This window comes from Podarcis liolepis (assembly GCF_965112155.1).
Source record: "Podarcis liolepis genome assembly, chromosome: 2".
NCBI classification, from domain to species: Eukaryota; Metazoa; Chordata; class Lepidosauria; order Squamata; family Lacertidae; genus Podarcis; species Podarcis liolepis.
This window is the reverse complement of record NC_139555.1, coordinates 99,777,377-99,800,859: the sequence shown is the minus strand read 5'-3', so window position 1 is coordinate 99,800,859 and position 23,483 is coordinate 99,777,377. Positions and strand designations below refer to the sequence as shown.

Below are 23,483 nucleotides of genomic sequence, written 5' to 3'. Positions count from 1 at the left end.
AGCTGGGGCTTGGTGCACAGTCTGTTCAGAAGTGATGACCCACCTTATGAAATACTCTTTCTCTAGAGAGGGGGGGCACATTCTATCACTTCTTTCACTCCCTGATAGCACGAAGACCTATTTATTCAGGAAAGAAAATATTTAACTGGGGGTTTAGTTTTTTTTCTAGTGGTGGATTTCATGCTGGATTAACACTGGGTTATCACACTTTTACTTGCGACTTTTCATGCCAATTTCTTGTTTCTGTTTTGTTTTCACACATTTTATTTATGGTATTTTACCTTGATTATTATTATTATTTCGTAAAGTCACTTCAAATAATTATGTACAGAAAAGCAAACACCACTAGTACTAAATATGGCCACATCAGAAAGAAAAGGCACACTATAGCCAAACTGTATGCCAGGTTTTTTTCCTCCATGGAGGCATACTGCGCAGAAATTCGTGAGAGGTATGTTAAAAATCAGAAGGCAAATTTCCTTCATATAGATTTTGCAGGAAATACTGTATTTTTTGCACTATAACACTCACTTTTTTCCTCCTAAAAAGTAAGGGGAAATGTCTGTGCGTGTTACGGAGGGAATGCCTACGGGTGGCATGCCTATGGATTTTCCTCCTCTAAAAACTACGTGCGTGTTATGGTTGGGTGCGTGTTTAGAGTGAAAAATACGGTATATGCAGGCATGAGTCTGGATGCCTGCTTGTCCCTGCTAATGAATCTTTCCTGCACAAAATCATGCAGTGGGGTTTGTATTCTGCCTTAACAATTTCCACGGCTATCCCTCCATTATTATTTTTATGCAGAGGAAATGTATCAACACTGACTCTGAATATGCTAAAACATAGTTTCCTATAGGTCCAAAGGCAAAATTAAGAGAATGCCATTGGGGAAATAATAATAATAATAATAATAATAATAATAATAATAATAATAATTTTATTATTATTATTATTATTATTATTATTATTATTATTATTAATACACTGCCCATCTTAATCATCCTCCCAAATCCATACCCACTGGGAATTCCAAGTCCATACTGACACTTCAATAGGGGCCCAGCATGGATCATGCAATCCAATTGACCTGATGTTTGATATTGAGCTATGCCATGCTGACACCAGGAACACTTCCTATACTTCTGGGTTAGCACTAGCACACAGTCATATATGCAGTAAACTTGTTGGGAACAACCGGGGGGTGGCTGTTCATGCTAGGTAGGCTTCTCTGAAACATCTGCTGGATACGGATTGCTGGATAAATAGTGGAATCCCACGCATATCTACTCAGAATAAGACCCACTGAGCTCAATGGGACACACATCCAGGCAAGTGTGTACATGATTATGGCCTAAATGTAGTTTAGTCAGCTCCAGCAAGGGCCTTTTTTAGGGCAGAACCATCGGCATCCAACATTAGGATTTGGATAACATGGCTATGTGCTCCCTTGCGGGTAGTACTATAAAATGATTACCACTTTACAGGTCTATCAGTTTCACAATATTTTTTATCCTATAAGAGATTATCCTTTAAAATGGTAAATTGAAACTAAACCCAATGGGGGGAAACCCTTGGAAAGTGGCAACATATCTCTTCTAATCACCAGCAGTCAACTTCTCAGCTTGAAAACATTTCAGCCTATATTTATACTGTGTTCGAAAAGCCTCAAACAAAAACCAGCCAAAAAAAACCCGGGGGTTAAAAAGCAAAATATAAATAACAGAACGGTGCATTGCTATTTTTTGCTAGAACCTGAAGCTTTTGATCTTTAGAAAGTAGTTCACTTTCATCCAGAGACAGGAGTAAAAACAAAAACAAAACAAAAAAACCCTGCGAGTCACATTGCAACCTACCTGTGTAAACCACTTTGCGCCTGACAGTCAGATTGACATGGCCTTGCTTGGCGGCCTGTTGCATAAGCTGAACTACAAGCTGGTGAGATTTCCCGACAACAGGGGTCCCATCCACGCAGATCAATTCGTCCCCAGATCGCAGGCGGCCATCGGCATCTGCAGCACCCAGTGGCACAATGTGACCAATGTAAATCTGCGAGAAGCATGTGCAGGTGCGAGAGAAGAATCGCTGTCAGAATTGCGGAAGAAGTGAAATCTCATCCCACAGCACCAAATCAGGACTGTCCACAGCCAGGGAACCTTATATCGGGGTCAAGGACTGTATCCCCTTGTGGGCAACTGTAACCAGGGGATGCACACCAGTGCAAAAGGGGGCAGAAGAAGGGGCGTAGGGGACATTCCAGCCATACATAAGTCAGAGGCTGCTTAGACAGGCCCAAATGCTCACATCTCTCCACCCAGGCAACCCAGAGGTTTAAGGACACATTTCAGCTGGGAAAAATACTCTGGGAAGTTGTGGGTCCATGGAGTTGGGGTATGAGCGGGGAAAGTCCCAAGCAGCAAATAGATAGGCCTGGAGGGTTGCATTTGCCCACCAAGGTAGAGGTTCCCTGCCCTCGGTCTATACCCAAACATCTTCTAGCCAAGTGGACCAATGTAATCCAGGCTATTACGTGACTACATCTGGGTCATGTCAGATGTGCCCAAAGGGCCGGACCCAGATGGATGATACCAGTGAGGCAACAATGTGGAAGGGATGGCAGAAAAGGCCCAAAGGGTCAGTCAGTGCCATACTTTGGTCAACTACCTTACTTTCCTAAACTTTGAACATGGAAGCAGTACATATTCTCAGAGCTTCCCAACAGGGTCATTATCCCCTTAGCAAAAGTATGCCCTAACTTTATTTATACAGGGGGCATATCTGTGCACTGCCCCCACTCCCGGTACTATGACAGAGGAACCTAGAGGCCTCTACACATGCACACAAGTTGATGATATCAGTTGACCATGTGAAGAAGAAGAAGAAGAAGAAGAGTTTGGACTTGATATCCCGCCTTTCACTCCCCTTAAGGAGTCTCAAAGCGGCTAACAATCTCCTTTCCCTTCCTCCCCCACAACAAACACTCTGTGAGGTGAGTGAGGCTGAGAGACTTCAGAGAAGGGTGGCTAGCCCAAGGTCACCCAGCAGCTGCGTGTGGAGGAGCAGGGAAGCGAACCTGGTTCACCAGATTACGAGTCCACCACTCTTAACCACTACACTATGCTGGCTCTCATGAAGGCTTCTGTGTAGGCGGCAGTTTTCATGGCATGCCAGCAAATAGCCCATCATTGTATCATTCTCACAAAGTGAGAATTCCCCCCCCCCTTCTGAATGTCTCCACTTCCATGAACTACTGTTCCCATGGTGCAACACAGTTAAGAGAGCCATAGGCATGCAAGGCATCTTACAAATTACCTGTAATGACAGCTACAAATTTTGGGCTGTAGCCAACTAAGTCCAATGCGGAGTAGAACCACTGAAATTAATTATCTAGCCAGAGCAGCTGTTAACTAGGCTAGATGGGGCATTGGCCCAACTTGATACAAGTCGCTTTCATATTTCCCTATGAACACCCTTCTTCAAAGAATATATGTATTGTATGACTTTGCCCCTGGGAAACGAATTCTAGAATTTTGATCCTGAGATTCATGGAAAGGCTCAGCAGATCATTACTAGCGCAAATCTCTAGACTTCCGTTCCTTTACCCATGATTGTGCCTTTCCTCCTCTATTTAAGATGACATTCATTTTCTTGGAGAGTCCTGCTGAATGAGACTGTATTTATTCAGCTCAAGGGACTGGTAATAAGATCAGAAGCCTTGGCTCGAGTGTGACCTAAATCAAAGCAGCCCAAAGTTGCTAACATCTGTTGACGTTCTGGTCAGTAGCTGCTGCAAAACAGCTCGGGGGTCTAAGCCAGTTGATAGCAGAAATAGACCTCTATGTGAACAAAGATCAACACTCTTCATAACCTTAGCTATTCAGAACATAGCTCAGCACTCTGATCTGGTTTTGCTTGTTTTTAAAATCAAGTGGCTGAAAGGATGCAGATGAAATATTATTGGACACGTATTCTGGCGAATGCAGATCTGAAAATTCCGGGGTAAAGAGATAAAAAAGAGATAAAAATGTCAAAATACTTACAGGTTCTCCAGGCTCATTTCCACCAAGAATCCTAAATCCAAATCCAGTCTCTTTTCTCCATAGAAAAATATCCTGCTCTTGATAATCGGGAACTGCAAGAAAATAGGAAGAATTAATGCTTTACCACAAAGCTGACTTGGGAAAAAAAGCACATATACACAATGAAATCCCCTTCTAAGCAGACCATTTTACTTACGCTGAATGGCACCACATTACATAATTCTCAAAATGCATGTGTAGTTATCTATGATGTCCTATTATAAAATGGCTCGGCCTCTGGGGATTTCCCTGGACAGATGGGGGACAGCTGTGAAAGGAAAGACCCAACAACTTGCCTTTGATCTTGGGAGGAACTCTGCATCATACCAAGCTCCACAGGGCTGCACGGGAAATAAATCTTTATGTACTTTTTATTTATATCTTATTTATATCTTATTTATTTATATCTGGCTCAAGGTACCAGATAAAGTCATGTCAAAACAATATTGCATTTGTCTGTACATGTCCATTACATATCCTGCCCCTTGCCTGCACATGCCAGGGATTCCTGGATTCCTGAATACTGTTCACACCAGATGAAGGGGATTCCAGTAACCTCGCTGTCTCTCGGCCCTTGCAGCTGACAAATCAAAGCAATGATCTTGCTTTTGAGGCATTTGCTTTGTGCCATTGCTCCGCTCCTCTTTTCTGCTTTAGAACAGCACCAACCTGAGATTCTGGGTTGGTGGAATAGTTGCTATAATACCCTTCTGATATAATCTTCTCACAAACCTGAAGGCACCAGGTTTGTAACTTCCTAGTAGTGTATTTAAAAGAAAGACTGAGAGGAGTGGGAACAAAATGCAACCTACTATTTTCTCTGCAAAAGAGAAGTGCAAATATGAGGAGGAGGTTAGAGGATCCACTGGGAAATTAGAATCCCAGGCAAGGAAAGTAAGGTCTGTTAATCTCTCAGATCCATAGTTTTGAAGTCATCTTTTAGTGTTAAACCGGGAATGTGGTTCCTCAATATTTTCTTGCTGCTTTACTGGATATTTCCTTCTTTTGCTTACAGACTTTAATGAGGCCCGCCACCAAGAAATACTGAAGCACCTTTCGGGATTTTGTGATTATGCTAAACAGTTTCAGAACAATCATGTTATTAGGCATTGTTTTTGTTTTAGGTTTGCGACTGGATGCAAATCAGACGTTTGCCTAGCACTGCAGTATTAGAACTCATCTGTTGTTAGTAATAAATCCAGGGTCCTTTTTGGAAATCACGAGCAAATAGACTTTTGTCATTATACAAATGAGGGTCTATAAAAGAGTGTAACTCCATTAGTAACATAAAACAGTTGATTTTCTTTTCATAAGGCCGGAGAGAGGAGAACAAATCAAGAGCTCTGCGCTGCAACGGCTGTTGCAATAATTGACATCTGCGCGACATTATTTCTTATTGTCAGCATTACTGCTATTGAATAATGCTATAAATAGCTGGAACAACTGGGCATAACCCTTGCAAAACCTCTCTTGCGTAAGCCCCAATGAAATTATTAGGAGCTTCTCTCTTCTATATACCTGCATTTGTTTTAAAAAATTACTTGCGTAAAGTTCATGTCTGCCCAATGACCATAACCAGACCTGCTTACATTCAGCAAGCTGGCTTCATTATGTGACCTCAAAAGAGCATGTCCTGGCCATCATATTAACGTCAAAAAGTTGTAGCAGTAGTCCTACACCAGTGATGGTCAAACTTGGCCCTCCAGCTGTTTTGGGACTACAACTCCCATCATCCCTACCTAACAGGACCAGTGGTCAGGGATGATGGGAGTTGTAGTCCCAAAACAGCTGGAGGAGCAAGTTTGGCCACCACTATCCTACACCAAATAGTCACTTGCAAACATACTCCAGGTGAAATACGATTACCCCCCCCGGGGGGGGCACTGAACTGTTCCCTCATAAAATCTTCGGGCACTTTTAGGTGACTGTGAGAGTGCGGTTCTGTGGTTTCCCTTCTCAGCTACCGCTTTGGAATCATTTCTACTCACCCAGCTTTTGCCTTTATCAAGCAATCAGATTTGGTTACATGATAAGAAGGTACAAAGAGCCATGCTGGATCAGGTCAAAGGCCCACTGAGCCCAGCATCCTGTTCTTACACCAGATACCCACAGGGAAACCTTTAAGTGGGACCTGAGTGCAACAGTGCTCTCCCCATTTATTTTGTCCTGAATCTCCCAACAAGGAGTTTCACTGGATGGTGCTGGACTCTAGAGGGGGGGGGGAACTCTCCCTAATCACATTCTCCACAGCATACAGTGGTACCCCGCAAGACGAATGCCTCGCAAGACGGAAAACCCACAAGACGAAAGGGTTTTCTGTTTTGGAGGCGCTTTGCAAGACGAATTTCCCTATGGGCTTGCTTCGCAAGACGAAAGCCCATAGGGAAATCTCCGGGGACCTGTTTTAAATTGCTGGCGGTCGGGAGCAAAGACTTTCGCCCACAGCCGGCCTTCAGAAGAGGTCCTGGACCTCTTCTGAAGATCGGCGGGGGGCAAAAGTCTTTGCTCCCCCCCGCCTGCCTTCCCGGGACAGCGGAGACTTCTCCGCTGCCCCGGGCGATCTTAAAATGCTGGCGGGCGGGAGCGAAGCGTTCGCTGCCGACCCCCAGCATTTTAAAATCTCCCCGGGACAGCAGAGACTTCGCTCCCGCCCGCCAGCATTTTAAAATCGCCCCAGGACAGCAGGGGCTTTTAAAATGCTGGCGGTCGGCAGCAAAGCCCTCCTGTCCCCGGAGCTTGCGGGGCGGGAGGTGGGAAGAAGGGCTTTTCTTCCCACTGCCAGCCTTCAGAACAGCCTTCTGAAGGCTGGGGGTGGGAAGAAAAGCCCTTGTCCCCCCCCCCCAGCCTTCAGAAGAGGTCGGGGGACAGACTGTCCCCGGACCTGGTCTGAAGGCGGTTTCCCTAGGAACGCATTGATTTTCAATGCATTCCTATGGGAAACCGTGCTTCGCAAGACGAAAAACTCGCAAGAAGAAAAAACTTGCGGAACGAATTAATTTCGTCTTGCGAGGCACCACTGTACGTAATTTTATGCTGCTCTATCATGCCCCTTTGGGACGCGGGTGGCGCTGTGGGTTAAACCACAGAGCCTAGCACTTGCCGATCAGAAGGTCGGCGGTTCGAATCCCTGCGATGGGGTGAGCTTCTGTTGCTCGGTCCCTGCTCCTGCCAACCTAGCAGTTCAAAAGCACGCCAAAGTGCAAGTAGATAAATAGGTACCACTCTGGCGGAAAGGTAAAGCGTGTTTCTGTGCGCTGCTCTGGTTCGCCAGAAGCGGCTTAGTCATGCTGGCCACATGACCCGGTAGCTGTACGCAGGCTCCCTCGGCCAGTAAAGCGAGATGAGCGCCGCAACCCCAGAGTTGGCCACAACTGGACCTAATGGTCAGGGGTCCCTTTACCCTTTACCTTTATCATGTCCCTTCTTCCTCGCCTTTTCTAAAGAGTCCCCAGTGCTCCAACCTTTTCTCATAGGGGAGTTGCTTCATCCCTTTAATGGTTTTGCTTACCTTCTCCTGAAACCTTTCCCGTTCTACGGTATCCTTTTTGAGGTGTGGCAACCAGAACATAGAATTCCAAGTGTGGATGCACCACATATTTGTATAATGGCATTACAATATTATTAACAGTTTTATTTTCAACCCCTTTCCTAATGATCCATAGGATGGCATTTGCCATTTCCAGAGCTGCCACACACTGTGTTGCATTAAACTTTTCTTCCTAACATGGTGTGCTTCGATTTTTATCTAATTATGGATGAAAGGAGATATTTATAGAATAATTTTTTGGTATATGGTGGTGCTTTATGATTATTTTCACAACAGCATGCAATATTTGCTAATTATTGGCCACAGTTTTCTAGGGTAAGCGGTTTATTTTACAGGCCAAACATCCCATTCAATGTACCACATTAACCACTGAAATATAGAGATAAGCTACTGTAAAAGCCAGTTGCACCGACTTTCCAGAAGGTGTCAACAATTAAATGTAAAATGCACCAAAGCCCTAAGCGTCAAATGCAATTAACAAAGGTGATGCATATTTGAACTGGGTTATTAATTTTTTTAAAATGCAAAATTAATTTTGCCTACGAACTAACACCAGGGGACAACTTCAAATACATTTACTATTTATTGGGTTGTAGGGGACTGTAGCACTTTGATTAATTTTGGTATGTCTATGTGTAAAACTTTTCCATGATGTATACTTAAAGGTAAAGAAACAACTCTTCAAAAGATCAGATACCCAATTTCCATTAAAACACAAACATAAACACATTCTTTTAATTATTATTTTCAAGACCCCAAAATACATTCAACATAATTTTTGAAAGCCAGAAACATGTGTTAAATATGTGTGATTATAGTAAAATAATGTGAATAAAGCAACTGCTCTGCTTAGTGGAGCTGAAGGAGAAGCTCCCTATCAAAGACAGCATTCAACCCTGAAGGCTGTCCAATCAAAGAAAGCCCAGATAAAGGAGTCCAAAATGTAGAAGTCCATCTAGTCCGGTGATGGCCAAACTTGGCCTTCCAGCTGCTTTGGGACTACAACTCCTATCATCCCTAGCCAACAGGACCAGTGGTCAGGGATGATGGGAATTGTAGTCCCAAAACAGCTGGAGGGCCAAGTTTGGCCATCACTGATCCTAGAGCATGTGCTATGAGACTGTGACAAAGAATTTTCCTAGATCAAGGACAAAGTACAATGGTACTCACTCCTATCCCAAATCTGTGAAATGATGAATCAGAGGAAGTGAAAGACTTCAGGCTCCACTTTAAGACTCCACTTAAAATAATACTTAGGCAAAAGACAATTAAAACATGATTGACTCATCAATTTGTATTATGGTCCACTGGCAGAATGAGCCAGCACTAAGTCGCACCAATTGTGAAACTAAATTTGAAGCTTTCATAATCAAATCTGCACAGGATTATGGTGAGAGGTGGCCTGGTTAATAATAATAACATCAAATAGCTACATCTATGTTCCCAGCATCGTATCAGTAGAATTTGTGTCAACTATGAATTTCCAGGTGTCTCTTTTGTTTCTCCATGATCAAAGACTCATTCAGAAACTGAAATGATCCTAAATGAAACACCAACCAGAGAGAGATGGCTCAAATGCAGTGTTCCATCTTGTCCCTACATGAAACTGCTGGTAGATTTGAGGATTTGGAAAAAGGAGCCATTGTGATGTTTAAAATGTTCACCTCTCTCTCTCCATCTCTCTCTCCTTTTGATTGGATTTAGCAGAGGCCATTGAAGTGCTGAGCCAGTGCCCAGAATCAGTAATTGTCTGGATGAGGGCCAATAAACTGAAACTCAATCTCAAGGAGATGGAGATCAACCTGTTCTAGATGGGGTTGTACTTCCAATTCCGTGCTCTGCCACATTCATGACATCAAGCAGGTTTTGCTTACTGTTGGATCCAAAATCATACCATTATAATTCCCACCAGCTCTGTGGATGAAAGCTGCCATCGACTGAACACACCTGGCTCATGGAAGCACCAAGGAGCTTCTCGACATTTTCACTTAGAAAGTCAAGTTACTGTACTTTGACTGGGATGTTGGGGGGAAGCTAATGAATTTAAATCAGCTTAAATACAAGTACTGTGGGTTCCATGTATTGTTGATTATATCACACCAAGCAGGTGCTATGCTGTCAGAACTGAACTCACAGTTTAACCTCCCTAAAAGGGGTCTGGCTGAGATTTCGGAGCTGCTATCCTTTTTCAATGGCTCACGGCAGAGGGTTTATTCAAGTAGGAACACCAAACAAATGCATAAACAAAAAGTATAGAAATGAGACAAGGCAGACATCTGCTAGTTTCTGCAATGTTTTACAGCCATTGATCTGTGTGCACACTTTGTATGCACTCTCATCTTAATTGATCAGTGTTTATTAAGCTAAAATATTTTTAAAACTCCCATGTATTAGTGCACTGAGCCATGGCTTAACAATCTTCTAAATACAATTACAGAATAATAAGGTGATAAATATCGTGGAAGACCATAATTGGACTCAGTTAAGCCTTAGTTGCTTGAAGGCTGGTTTGCTGGAAACGGTGACTCTTGCCTTCTTGCGGCAGCGCAGTGAAAACAATGCAAGCTCAATTGCATTAAAATTGGCGAACTCTGACACTAACCTCTGACATAAGGTGGACCGCATCCTAAGTTAATTGGTATTTATCACTGGCTTTAGACAACCAAAGCAAAAGAAACCAGAGATAGATGGCAAAGGTTCTGTTCAGTGACTCACGTCGGAGCCTGGGCCAAACCAGTTGAGAATACACAGCTTGTCTGATAGAGGCAAAAGAGCTTCTGCTGGGCACTCCAGCGTGGAACACTTTTTGTCTCAGCATCTCCTCACACCTTTCCATTTGTCAACTCTACAGTGCTTCCCATCCGCAGCCAAAGCATTGCCTTCTGTTTCTTGTTCAGATACAAATCTATTGTTTCAGGCTCTGTTCTCTTGAACGACATATATACCACATTATCATCACGATCTTTGTAAGGTTCAAGCTGGAGAGGATGAATTAGATCTCATCTCGAACAATGCTCCTCTGTTTGGGGCTCCAGCTCATCAGAGAGCTATTCTTAAATTGTAAAGGTAGCAGTCTGGTAAACAGGGCAGCTTGTTTCATGACGACTACAGTGACAGTTTACACGGACTTTTGTTCATACGGATGTGATTTTATGTAAGGGAGTTGACATTTTCAAGGTTAAGAAGGGTGCTCTTGCTGCAGTATTACTGTTCAGGATTTGTATGCTTAGTCACTCACTCCACTTAAAGATTCGTTCATCGATCCTTGTGTATTTCATGGAATCTTTCTTTTACGGCTTTGCCTGCACAATTATTGTTTATCCCCCTGCTGTTGTGAATTTTAATTGTTGTACCCTATGGCTAGAACACTTAATGATAAATTTGGTTTGAAACAATCCAATCCAATCGAAAAGCCAGCATGTGTGACCCCGAAGCTATACTTTTCAGCCAGGGCTTTAAATCAATACAGTACAAGGGAACAAGGCAAGGAAGCTTCTAATACCCCCTTTCTTTCATTAAGGTTGATATAATCCAAAACTGCATTCTGGACAAAATGCTATGTTAAGAGGACAACAGCACTCTGAAACACAAACACACACATGCACAACATACGGCACAACACAAACAAAAGTGGGACAAAATTCTTTTTGAAGACTTTTGCACTGATTGGCCCAATTTAATGGCTGACATTAGGAGTTGATCAGGCTGCCAGCCAACCAAAGCTCATTCCCAGTTCTGACCGGCACATATTGTTTCTGCGTGTTTTGGATTGGGCAAACTGGGTGATCCTGAACTCATAGGATTACTGAAGATCAGCCACTGGATGTTGTTGCACAAGACGTGCTCTTGCTATGTATCTTACAAACACGTGACTGGCATTTTTCCTATATGTGAATATAGAGCCTGGTATGCAACACGTGGCAGCGGCAAAAACTAGCCACATAAGATGGAAGACATCTGTGAAGCCCGAACACAGTAAAGGTAAAGGGACCCCTGACCATTAGGTCCAGTCGTGGCCGACTCTAGGGTTGCGGCGCTCATCTCGCTTTCTTGGCCAAGGGAGATGGCATACAGTCTGGTGAACCAGAGCAGCGCATGGAAACACTGTTTACCTTCCCACCAGAGTGGTATCTATTTATCTACTTGCACTTTGACGTGCTTTCGAACTGCTAGGTTGGCAGGAGCAGGGACCGAGCAACGGGAGCTCACCCTGTTGCGGGGATTCGAACTGCCGACCTTCTGATCGGCAAGTCCTAGGCTCTGTGGTTTAACCCACAGCGCCACCCGCATCCCTTTGTTTGCCTATTTACCACAGTATGATTTCTTTTCCACCACCACAGGGTTTATTTTAATTTATTTTTTTTTCATCAAATTGTAAATCAGTGTTTGTAGACTGATTAGCACACTCAGAGGCTGCTGTGAATTGTCATAAAATACTTAATTCAAATCTAACTTAATTAAAATTTTGACTGCAGACCCCCACAAATTTTTTTTTTCAATGGAAGGGACTTTACTGTGCGTTTTAGCACAACTACTTCTTTATTCTAACCCCACCTCGCCCCATGACATAAGTAGCATTTCTAAAACCAGTGGTGGCTTGAGGGCAATCAGTGTTGGCTCATTACTGCCATTCTCTCAAGGGCTTCATTGCAAAAGTAATAGAAAGAGTTTTGAACAGCTGATGAGAAAGAATGATCCCAGATGGATACAGGTAACCCTCCCCTATCCAATTGCTATTCAGGTAAAGCTTACACAACACAACAAGATTCTTCCCTTCTGCTAGATTACCCCATCTTGCTCTTTGGCAATGGAACATTTGAAGAAGGCATATGAAACCGTCAGTGCCCATCATGCTTCCCCCTCCAACCCCACCTGACCCGTATGAATTGCCCCCCAATCACAGACACTACCACAAGATGGACAACAAGACAGATATAAAGCTCTCGGCTCATTCTTACATTCTCCAAAATTCGTGGAATTGATTTCTCTCTCTCTTTCACCCTTGCTCAGTCCAGTCGCAGGCGAAGGTGACATAGCTGTGAATATTAATTTTAACATTTTGCAAAGCTTAATGGGATTTTGTTTTCTTGTTTGTTCATTTCAGTTTAGCGTTGACTGTTAACAGCTCTGATTCAGCTTTCATGCCCTTACTATTACAGAAAAGATTGCAGCTGCTAAGGATTAGAACAGACCTACCTGTCTTGCCAGGTGTATACAATACTGGCCTTATCTAATGTGGGAAATGGTTGAATATGCATCATTGTAAATACATTCAAACTGGGTTTCAGAAAAACTAGGAAATATTTGCCTTTTTTTTTAAGTGCATAGACATTTGACAACAGACTTATCTTGTGGATTAGGAAACAAAACCTATACACACAAGAAAATTATACTGAATACTTTTCATTAAGTTGCTGCTTTATTGTGCTACTTTTAAAACTAAAGCTAACCAGTAGCTGCAGGAGGTTGAGTAAAGTCTTGCCTTGTGTCCCTAGAGCATCTGCTTAAACCAAATACATGCGGTAGTTGAAAATCAGATTCTACTATTATTTCATAATGCACATGTGTTCATGCAAGTCTAAGACAATGCATGTATTAAAAGTTAACCAACAATTCCTTATAGCATGAAGGTCTTGTTATTGGCGCGCATTCTGGATATTCACATAATGTGGCTTCCCATTATCAGGATCAAAATACACAAGTGTGACCTGCAACACAACATCCAATCCTCACGTTCTATCAGGACCACTCCTATTCAGGGTTCTTGTCGGTCAGCCATGCCTTCCTCCACGACACTCCACTATTTCCCTTTCCAAATGGCAGTCAACATTCCTTAGCTGTCATGCACAGAGCTCTTAAGAGTTCCTACCTTAGGTTGTGCTCCCCACCCCAATGAATGAATGAATGAATGAACAGGCTGCTTGTACTTCTGCCATCACTGGGGTTCCCCCAAATATTCCAATATATTTCTGGGTTTTGGCTTCAAATCATGACATCAGCACTCACAACCAGAGTTTGTTATTTGAGGGAGAGATACCTGAGCTCTCACCCTTTAGGCCACCCCAGTGCACCCAAAATAAAACAATGTTTATCAGTACCTCAAAGCTCTTACTGTACCTCCATAGCTAGAATACATATATTTTGGCCCGCCAGTCACAAAGAGCAATTTTAAAGTCTTTACACTTGAACCTATGTTAAGCTTATGCCTGGGAATCATATAGAAATAAGGAACATAAAAGGCCCAAAGACCTCTAGACAACACAACCATGATCCGAAGTTTAGAAATGAACTAGTAAAAAAATAAACGAGCAAGCTCTGCAACAACTCTGCCTCTTGGTCATCAACAGAGGCCTGTTTTTGGTAAAATGGCCCAAACTAACAAAGATTGTGGGTGTTTAAATGTAGGTGCTTTGTTTCCTAGCCATAAAATGGGTAAACACTCCCCCCTGTTACACAACTACTCCATTTTTAAAGGCTGCCTCATCAGCATTTCCTTAGTTACATGGTGCTCACATTTTCCCCATGCCTATTTAATTGTGGATGAAGGAATAGCTTCACGTGCTGCTTTTTATCTATTGTGTGACTGAAAATAAAATCCAAATATTTTTTCTAAAAAACCTGCAATATTTTAAAAGCTTTAGAAAGCCTCGACCCTGTTCTGCTTTGCTTTTAATTAAAACATGCTTAAGCCCTTCAAAGGGGCTCATTAACACATCTGCAATTCAGATTAATTCATTTTGTCACTGCTGTTTTGACAGATGGCCATGCGTAGGATACAGCAGCTCCGCAAAGCATGCAGGCAGCACAACAACAGATTGTTGCAATCCTCAAGGAAGTTTAAGACTAAAACAATAAATGAGAGAGGAGAATATTCTATTTTTCCCCCCAGATATAGGTCCACTTTTAAAATTCATGACCCTAAATTTGCCATATTCTCTTGAGAACTCTTAATCTCTGAATAGGTAAAGGATACTTCTTGGAAATGATCAAGCCAAGAATTATGTCACTCATTATCACTTACAGAAATAGCATTTTAAAAGTAGTACAAAGGTATGCAAAAGAACAGGTGGCATGAACTTTAAGGGGAAGAAGGCAAACAGCAGCTTATCATCACAAGCCCACCATTTCTTTGAAGCTGCCATCTTAGCAGACAAGGTTCATGGAAGAAAAAGGTTCTTTGTTTTGTCTTTTTTTAAAGGCATGGGCTTTAGCATAGTTTTACAACATTCCAATAGGATTGGCACACATCCAGACTAAGTATTAATAATTATTCCCATTCCACTGAGGGAAAATTGAGACTGACTGAAGATGACGGACTGTGTGACTAAACTGTGATTTAGATCTTGGCACCGCAAGACTCAGAGATGACCGTGGTCTCTGAGACAAGTCTAAAGCAAGGTAGTTCTTTCTGTCTCCGCCATTAAAGGATTCCCCCACAAGGGAGGAATTCAGCATGACGCTCTTCTGAGCAATCTTTTCCCCTGTCTTCCCTGCCTCCTTTGAGCTGCTCTGGGGTTTCTCCTGACTCTGCTGAGTGACTTTGCAAGGGTGCTCATTGTTCAGGATTCCGTCCACTCCTTTGGCCATTTTAATTTATTTATTCTTTTATTTTGCTCTCGCAGACTTTGGGGTTCCCCCCAAAGCCTACCCACCTGAGTGTGCCTGGTTCCAGGTTGGCTGCAGAAGCAGCAGTGTTCCTAGCCTGGGCATTGGATATAGAGGAAATCGTGCTCCTGCTGTCCTTGGATTATTCCACACCATAAACTCCTGGAACCTCCAAGGCCCTGGAGCATCCTAAGGACCAATGCCTAATTCCCTCCTAGGTCTCAATGTCTGGCTTTGTTTAAGTGCAAATATTTACTAGACAGGTTCCACTAAAACTGCCAGCTTCTCTGATAGCTCTTCCAATCTCAGATGTCTGTTGATCCCACCTAGAATCTATCCTCCTATTACAGTTAAAGAACCAAGTAGCATCTTAATCCCTACAGTTATGAATAATGTCCCAGGTTGTCAATTTCACACCAGCATGACAGTAACGGCACTAAGAGTTCTTTTGGAGAAGGGTGGGTGAGGAAAAGACAGTTGAACCTAAAGTGGGCATGTGGAAAACCACATGCTCCAAACTCCTTAAACAACAAACAAACAACTCAGTCCACTTTAGAGCTGTGCTGTTAAACAGGGTCTCTCAAGTGCCTCCTGGGGCTGAATCCTGCACCGCCAGCTGCTTCTGCGCGAGCAGCTCATGTCCATTAGAAGCAGATTGGCTTGTTCTTGCGCGGGAGTACTTCTGCAACCTGCCTGGCGCTTTAAGAAAGAGGGAGCCACTATTTTTATTCCGCAGGATTATGTTATTGCCAGTATCTCCGTCTTAAATAAGGAAAGGACTGTGAGTGAAAGTCACTTCTGGGAAGACTGCCAGGATGGAGGCAGAGGCACATTGCTCCTCACCCTTCGAGGACAGGCTCATTTGCCTTTGCAGAGAAGACAGCATCCTTAATATGATTTATCTCCCGATGCCTTGGTAGATTTCAAACATCAAATACCAATGCAGATCTCCTGCATGGATAGGTGTAACTCACAAAAAGGCTACAACCAATAAGCCCGTCTTTTAACAAGAAATGCTTCAACTGAATGCTGGCTTAATGACCAAGGCAACAGTGGGGCAGAAGCAAGACACCCACACATGATTTCTGCTTGTTAAGAATTTCCCTATCATTAGCTGAAGTCAGGTTGTGCTCAAAATGCCTTTAACTCAAAAGTCTGAGAAGTGCTTAAAGGAAAGCCAGGTGGGAAATGAACACTGAGCCAAGGCTTTTCTTTTTATCACCCCCTTTGCAAAAGAAGGCCACTTTGCAGAATTTTCTCCAGCAATTTTTTTTTATGGCAGGGACCATTTAACAACCCTTCCCTGCCACACAAACACAGCAACTTGGAATGAGATTTGACCTGGAGTATCATGGAGGATGTTCCAAATGGTCCAACATGCAGCAGCAAAGAAAGAAGGAAAAAGAGGTGGAGAGACCGAAAGACAGGGAAGTTGCGCTACCGCAACGGCAAATGGCGAGCCCCAGCCCTAAAGACTATTGGAGAATTTCTACCCCACTGAGAAATTTGGTAAAATGGCCACTCTTAATGTCAAGAGGCCATTTGTGCTCAACTCTAGAGAAATGACCCTTGCAGTTCAGTGAACGTCTGCAGTCTCTTAAATGCGACGGTGTTTGAAAGATAGTTGGAAGGCTGCATGGAGGAAGCTAGTGACAGGAAAACTCTCAAAATTCAAATTGGTGTCCTTCTGGATTGTTGTCCAAATCAAAATTAATCACCACCGACAAATAATTATCAACTGGGGAAATTCATCTTAGACACGCAGTGCTTGAATTAATAGTAAAACGTGCATGTCAAGGTTACCATACCCTCTGAAATTTGCCTGAAAATTTGGAATTACTGAACCGGTGTTGACTTATTTAACCTATGGCACTGGTAATTTAATAGTATATGGTGTTGATTTTTGTTTAATCAACTCATTTTTAGAAAATTATGTGTTTGGGATCAAGCTCTTTAAGACAATGGTGAATTAAGGGCTGAATCCAAATTTTATCAGGAACTCCAGGTCCTAGCTTGGTGGAGCTAGCTGGGAGTGCTTTATCGACTGCCTATTCAGAAGGTTCAAAGACAATGTTCTGAAGGATAACCTTTCCCTGGGTCTTCATATTTTAGGTACTCCTCTTAAGTTAATCTGTAAACCCATGGAATGGCCTGGTTGTTCAGAAGGGCCCTAGTACATCCAGCATTCAGTTTCCTATAGCGGCCAGCCAGAAGTCCCATCTTTGATTTCAACCTGGGCTCTTCTTGCACCTTCAGTGAGAATCATACCTCTCCACCTCTCCATTTCTAAGCAAATTATCTGTAAGATACAAAGTTGTGTGGTCTGCAACTGCAGTAGACTAGAAAGGAGCTGGTCCCCAACCAAACACAGTAAGCTAGCGAAGGACAGTGAAGTGCAAGGTGTCAAGTGGTACAGTGAGAAGCCAACGGAAAAAGGGTATGGGATGCATGCAAAACTTCAGAAATAAGTAGTCACTCAAAGCTTCAAACTATTTGCACATATAAAATAAAATAATTTGCACATGCAGCAAACCTGTGGAGTGCCTCTGAAATGCATAAAACTTGCCATGTTGGTGGACTGGCTAGGAAGCAGTTGTGTCCTGCAGCGAATTCCCAAGTTAATTTTTTTTAAAAAGGCAGAACAGGCAGCAGTTAATACTGCTAAGCTAATCCTAATGACTAATTAGATAATTTCTAATTAACTGTTTAGTTGGTACTGAATAGCTGCAGGGGGTCACAGACAATGACAATGTGAGCATCCAGCTGGGGAAGGGGGAAATCCAGAGCAGTGGAAGTAGTAGGACAAGAGCACAAAAACCTTCACAAGTGATGCCGCCATCAAAAATGGCAAAAGGGCAGTTTATTCCCTCCCGTATTATCTTGTAGGGCTTGCATGTGTCCAGATATTTCACGGTTTCGCATTTCCCTGCTGCTAAACAGTAGGCAGCCAATGCACAATTTTCATAATATGCATCCTGAAATTGTTATCTACAGTTCAATATGTCAACCAGAGATACTGTCTGGCCACTACATATTTTTGGCAGTAAAGACTGAAGCATCTAAAGTGGTATCAAGAAAAAAAACAACCCACTTCCTAGACCCTCATTCATTTCCTAAGTAAATCCCCAAACCTATCAGCATCCAAACCTTAGTCTGCCATAGGCTGGGGAGGCTGCATTACACAGGCCCTGGCCCCCCAGGAAAGGGAAGCCATTGATCTGCAAATTAAATTGGTAGAACCACAAAGTCGCTGGAGGGCAATCTCTCCCTTCTTTTCGCTGGGTTGTTTTGGCACTGCATCTGAATGCATCGAAATGACGTGCTGATCTATCTCCAAGGTTTTAGTGAGCTCATCCATCCATGCAGGTCTGCAGTTTGAAATGTGGGGCTGCTGAGGACTTTTATGTCCCACTCTGCCAAAGTTGGTCTCTTAAAAGGCTTGGGTAAGAAATCACTTTAGAAGAAGCTACCGTGAGTGCAAGAACCCCTTTCTTTTTAAAGGTGGCCCTGGAGGAGTCTGCTCCACCTTCTTCAACCCCAAAGTGGAAATAACTTTTAACGTTAATGGGAGGAACTCCACCATTTTCAAGAACCGCCCTGCCCCAAACCCCAGCCACTTGCAAAGCATTTGCGCAGTGGTGTGAGTGAAAATACATAGACTGGTCCACAGCGGGAATCTCTTGGCTATTAATATTCCTCCGGACTGTACCTGAACAAGACTTGATGACCTTAAAATGCCCTTTCCTCTATGCTATCCAAACTAGGCCAGGCTACCCTGTCATCTACACATACCACATTTTTTGAGAGAGGCGTCCTTGCTGGTGCCTTATCCAGCACTCAGATGTCCGTCATGGAACTTAGTTAGCCTCCATCGCCCTGTGGCTAACTTTCAAAGTGGCATTTCTAGCGGCCATTACATCAGCTCAGAGCGTAGCTGAGTTGGAGGCACTGTGGTGTTAGGAGACCTGTTTTCTTCAGGCAGATAAGGAAGCCCTTTGCCCAGACCTCTTCTACATACCCAAACTCAATTCTGCCTTTCACAGAGCCCAAGAATTAGTTTTGCTTTTGTCCTAATCCTTCTCACCATACAAAAAAGGTGTTGCATTAGTAAAGCATGAGAAGGAGATGTGATTTTTTCTTCTTTGCCAACTCTCTCTTTCAATGCAGCTCCCTGCAGCCCACCCCGCCCCCACCTGAATATCCATTTCATAGGGCTGATGGACTGGAAGGTGGCAGGGAGGACTGAAGGAGGAATCGGGGGGGGGGGGGGGAACCCTCTCGTCTTACATTAGCAGATGCCCCTGCTAGATCAAAAGTAGTCCCACGAACAAAATGCGGGCACGAGATTCTGTGAAAACAATTCCTGAGAGCAGAAGATCATGTGAGGATGGGTTGTGTATCCATGCCATGCCCAGAAAAATACGAAAAGAAATGAATGTTGTGAAGGAAAACAGAAGAAACGCAAGATATCATGCTGCTAAAATACATTTTCCAGTATTTTCCCAAAGCCTCTGCTTCCAGGTTCTTCCCTTTTATTTTTTTAATGACATTTTATGTAACCGATTCAGCTGCTCAGCCACTCAGATGACTCCAAACTATGCAGAAACGCCAAGTCTACAAGGTGAGCAGCGTTTTGTGATGGGAGGTTGCTTGAGAGCTGCTTCACTCTACGGGATGCCACATAACTCTACTAGTGTAACTAATGCTCTACAGATTGCAACTGAAGAGGAAAAGGAGGTTGATTTTCTTTGAAGAAAAGGGGGTTGATTGAAACCCATTTTGTATTCTCGGAGGCAAATCAAAACCCTGCTGAATTATTAGTGTGGTGCATCTATTAATAACCGACAATAAAAGTTGTTTACTGTATCTATTCGACCTCTGCATTGTTGAAATAGCACACAACGATAAAGGCGAGCATGGCTTGGCAGCATGTGGGTCAGCTAGGCAGTGCTGTCATTAATTTAGCAAAATTATTCCTTTGGCCTTAACCTTTATACCTGCAAACAGAGAGACTGAAAACTTTTTAAAGGACTTAATACAGTGCTTTTATTCGGGGGGGGGGGGACACAGGGGTACGCATACCCCTAAACATTTTGTGAATCTAACTTAGGCCTCGCTGAGGGGCAGTATTTCAACACGAGTAGGATAATGAGAGTACCCCTAAAAGTTTTTTTTAGAAAAAAGCACTGACTCTCTCTCCCACTCTCTGAATGAAGGAATAACTGAATAGGCATTGAAAGGGCATGACATTCCTACAAGTTGCCAAGCCATACTACAATACTGTGAGGCTATATTTCAACTACTTCATGAATTAAGAGCTTAGAAGGATTGGGTCCACAAGTGTCTTCAGCACAAAGCTTGGAAAGCAATTGGTGCGACCTCTTATATTATGCTTGTCTGACATTTCCCCGTTCAGAAATTGATTTCTTTTAAAGAAGTAAACGCTGAAGAACAAGAAAAGATATCAGTACTGGCATACTGTGCTGCAAAGTTCATAGAATCATAGGATTGTAGCGCTGGAAGGAGAATCATCGAGTCCAACCCCCCTGCAATGCAGGAATATGCAGCTGTCCCACATGGGGATCGAACCTGCAACCGTGGAATTATCAGCACCATGCTCAAACCAACTGAGCCATCCAGGCTGACAGAAGCCAAAGCTCCTTCACCACCATCAAAAAATGATTAATGTCAACTACATGTAAACTGCTGGTCTCTCTGGCTCCTTGGCACTGTATTCACCCACCCCATGCCCATCTTCAGCAATGCTCAGCTTTGCTCACTTTCATCCTATCCAGAAATGAATAGACATATCTATCCCCCCCCCCATTCTAGGGGAGGGGAGGGGGAACTCCCCTTAAACCAAGAGTTACAGAAGGCAATGATCTAGAGCAGCTGCCAAAATAATGAAGTCTCCTTTGATACTCACGTCGGCTTTCATACATGCTCCTGGACTGGGCCCAGATTTTGAATGGATCTGGCTTCTTCTGCCCAGCGTTGTCTGGTTGCTCCGCAGCTGGTGCTTCGGTGGCAGGGTAGTCGGGAAGCACCTGGGTGCTGCGGACAGGTGAAGCGGTGTGGGTGCTGTGGTGGCTGGAGACGCTGTGCTGAGAGCTGTTTTGGCTGTCTTTCCTTTCAAGTGGTTGCTGTAAGGAAGGAAGCCAGAAAAGAAGGGGGAGGGGGAGGGGGGAATCCCAAGAAGGTTAATGGCCTGCAACTGAGCCATTCCCCCACTGCTTTTCCTCTACGTTCAGCATTTCTGCGTGCTCCTGCGCAAATACATAAAGTCCCTCCTTGGGCTTCTACCATTTCCAGTTTGTGCTGAGAGCAGGTGAATTTCCCCAAGGATAGGCAGACGGAGAGACAGGGGGATGCACAAAAAGGGAAAGCCATTCATCACACACAGAGAGAGAAAACCATGCAAGCTTTCATATGCCGACGCAACACAAATCAAGGTTTCCTTATGCATTAGTATCGCCATATGTTTTCGCCCCCAGTTAAGAACACAATCTAAAATCTAGCAGCGGTGCAGAGCATCAGTCAGAACTGGACAATACCAGATAAATAAAAATGCTTCCTTTGACATGCATGCATGCTCATGCGCATTCAGGATTTCTCATGCATGCAGCACAGCCTTTTGCCTGCCACCAAGGACAGGTTGACCAGGACCTGTGCTGAACCTGAAGAAGTGGACAAACGAAACTCCATTACTAGAAATTAATCTGAAAGATACAGGCCCCCCCCCTTGTTTTCTGTTCTGAACTCAACTTCCTCTAGGGAAACTCTGTTAGACACACACACACACACACACACACACACACACACACACACACACACACACCATGCACCCTCCTTGTGAAAGCATGCCCCATACTAATGGACCTGCAGCCAGATCCAAAGAAGGGGGTTGCAAATTCACGCAAGCTGTGATGGAGATGCAAGAAACAAAATGGACCAAGAGCCACATCAGATGAAATTCCCAAACAGATGAAATAACTCTAAACCAAAATTGGGAGTAAAGAAGTTGGGAGAAATTGGGCTGAATACTGTACTTAAAACTGCTGCAAGACTGAAGCATGCCAAAATTCTTTGCAACCTAAGCTCCAGTAAATGGGCACGCAGGAAATTTAAATTCCCATGTCTCAATTTCCCTTCACTTCCATCGATTTCTATTAGAACATGAAGCATCAGACAAAAACTTTGTTGTGGGAATAATGTTTGACAACTCTAGATAACTGCAACTTTGGGACAATACATTTTACATAACATTGTCTATCTTCTTTTTAAAGTTAGAAGTGCTTGACCTGTGCCCTTTTCTAAGGTCACAAGACTTTACAATAAGCCAGTACTGGAGCAACGTTATGTCCCCATATTAAAACATTTGCCCCATGCAGGTACTGAGAAGTATCACATAAATTACAAATAGTAAGTAGAATCCCCATTTATTTTTTTATTTTAAAAAACCAACCCAGTGGTTTTCAAACTCTTTACTCGGGAAATCTCCATCTATCGCTGATTTATCTGCCAAGGAACCATTGCAGAGGATTCCAGAACATTTCCCTGAGGTGTGCTTAATGCTTAAGTTCATGTGGAGTGCTCAACACTCCTTTCGGACATGGTCACCTTCCAATGGAACACAGCATGCTCAACAACGCTCCCAATCCTTTCCTGCAGCAACTCCTTGCAAGCGGAGAGCAGTAATAAAAGGCAAATTGTCATTCAGGGAAGCCTGCTTGCCTTCACTAATCTTCTTGAGGACACTTAGCTAGGATTTCCAAAGAATTCCCAACAACAGAGCTTGAAAAATACTAAATTAAGCATCCGACTGCTCAAATATTCTTCACGTCCCCTCAAAGCATAAACATAATTTCGTATTAACAGAAGAGGACGCGCACCCAACAGATAAAACACATGTAAATTACAAAGACTGCAGGCTGGAACCAAGACCTCTTTTACAAGAAATACAAACAAAAAAACAGGGCTTAGGGAAAACAGGCCTCTAATTTTGCAGCCCTATTCGTGGGCTACAATAGGTCTCCTCTCCTTTTCTGGCTGTTCTTTAGGGGAGCATCTGCAAATAGAGCGAAATATTCATCCAGCCCATCTCAGCAGGACATCGGGCAATGTTGGCACATATAATCAGGGCCAGCCCAATACATTTTGGCACTGGAGGCGAACCACAAAATGGTGCCTCTCCTCACCAGGGAAGAAGGGGTGAGTGAAGATCTAGACTGGGAACAAATCAACCTTACCCAATG

General features: G+C 43.4%; 1 protein-coding gene across 50 annotated transcripts in view; it reads right to left on the bottom strand.

Moving 5' to 3' along the window:
• MAGI1 (membrane associated guanylate kinase, WW and PDZ domain containing 1) overlaps positions 1-23,483 on the bottom strand; it is a 480,329-nt gene that overhangs the window by 23,086 nt on the left and 433,760 nt on the right. For 26 of the 50 annotated variants that reach the window (XM_083491085.1, XM_083491061.1, XM_083491105.1 and 23 more), the window contains 4 exons: positions 21,155-21,371; positions 12,582-12,659; positions 4,038-4,129; positions 1,854-2,046 (listed from right to left, as the gene is read on the bottom strand). In XM_083491085.1, coding sequence (XP_083347211.1) covers positions 1,854-2,046; positions 4,038-4,129; positions 12,582-12,659; positions 21,155-21,371 — 580 coding nt within the window. The remainder of the gene's footprint in view (positions 1-1,853; positions 2,047-4,037; positions 4,130-12,581; positions 12,660-21,154; positions 21,372-23,483) is intronic. The other 24 variants (XM_083491069.1, XM_083491092.1, XM_083491110.1 and 21 more) reach the window with 1 other exon arrangement.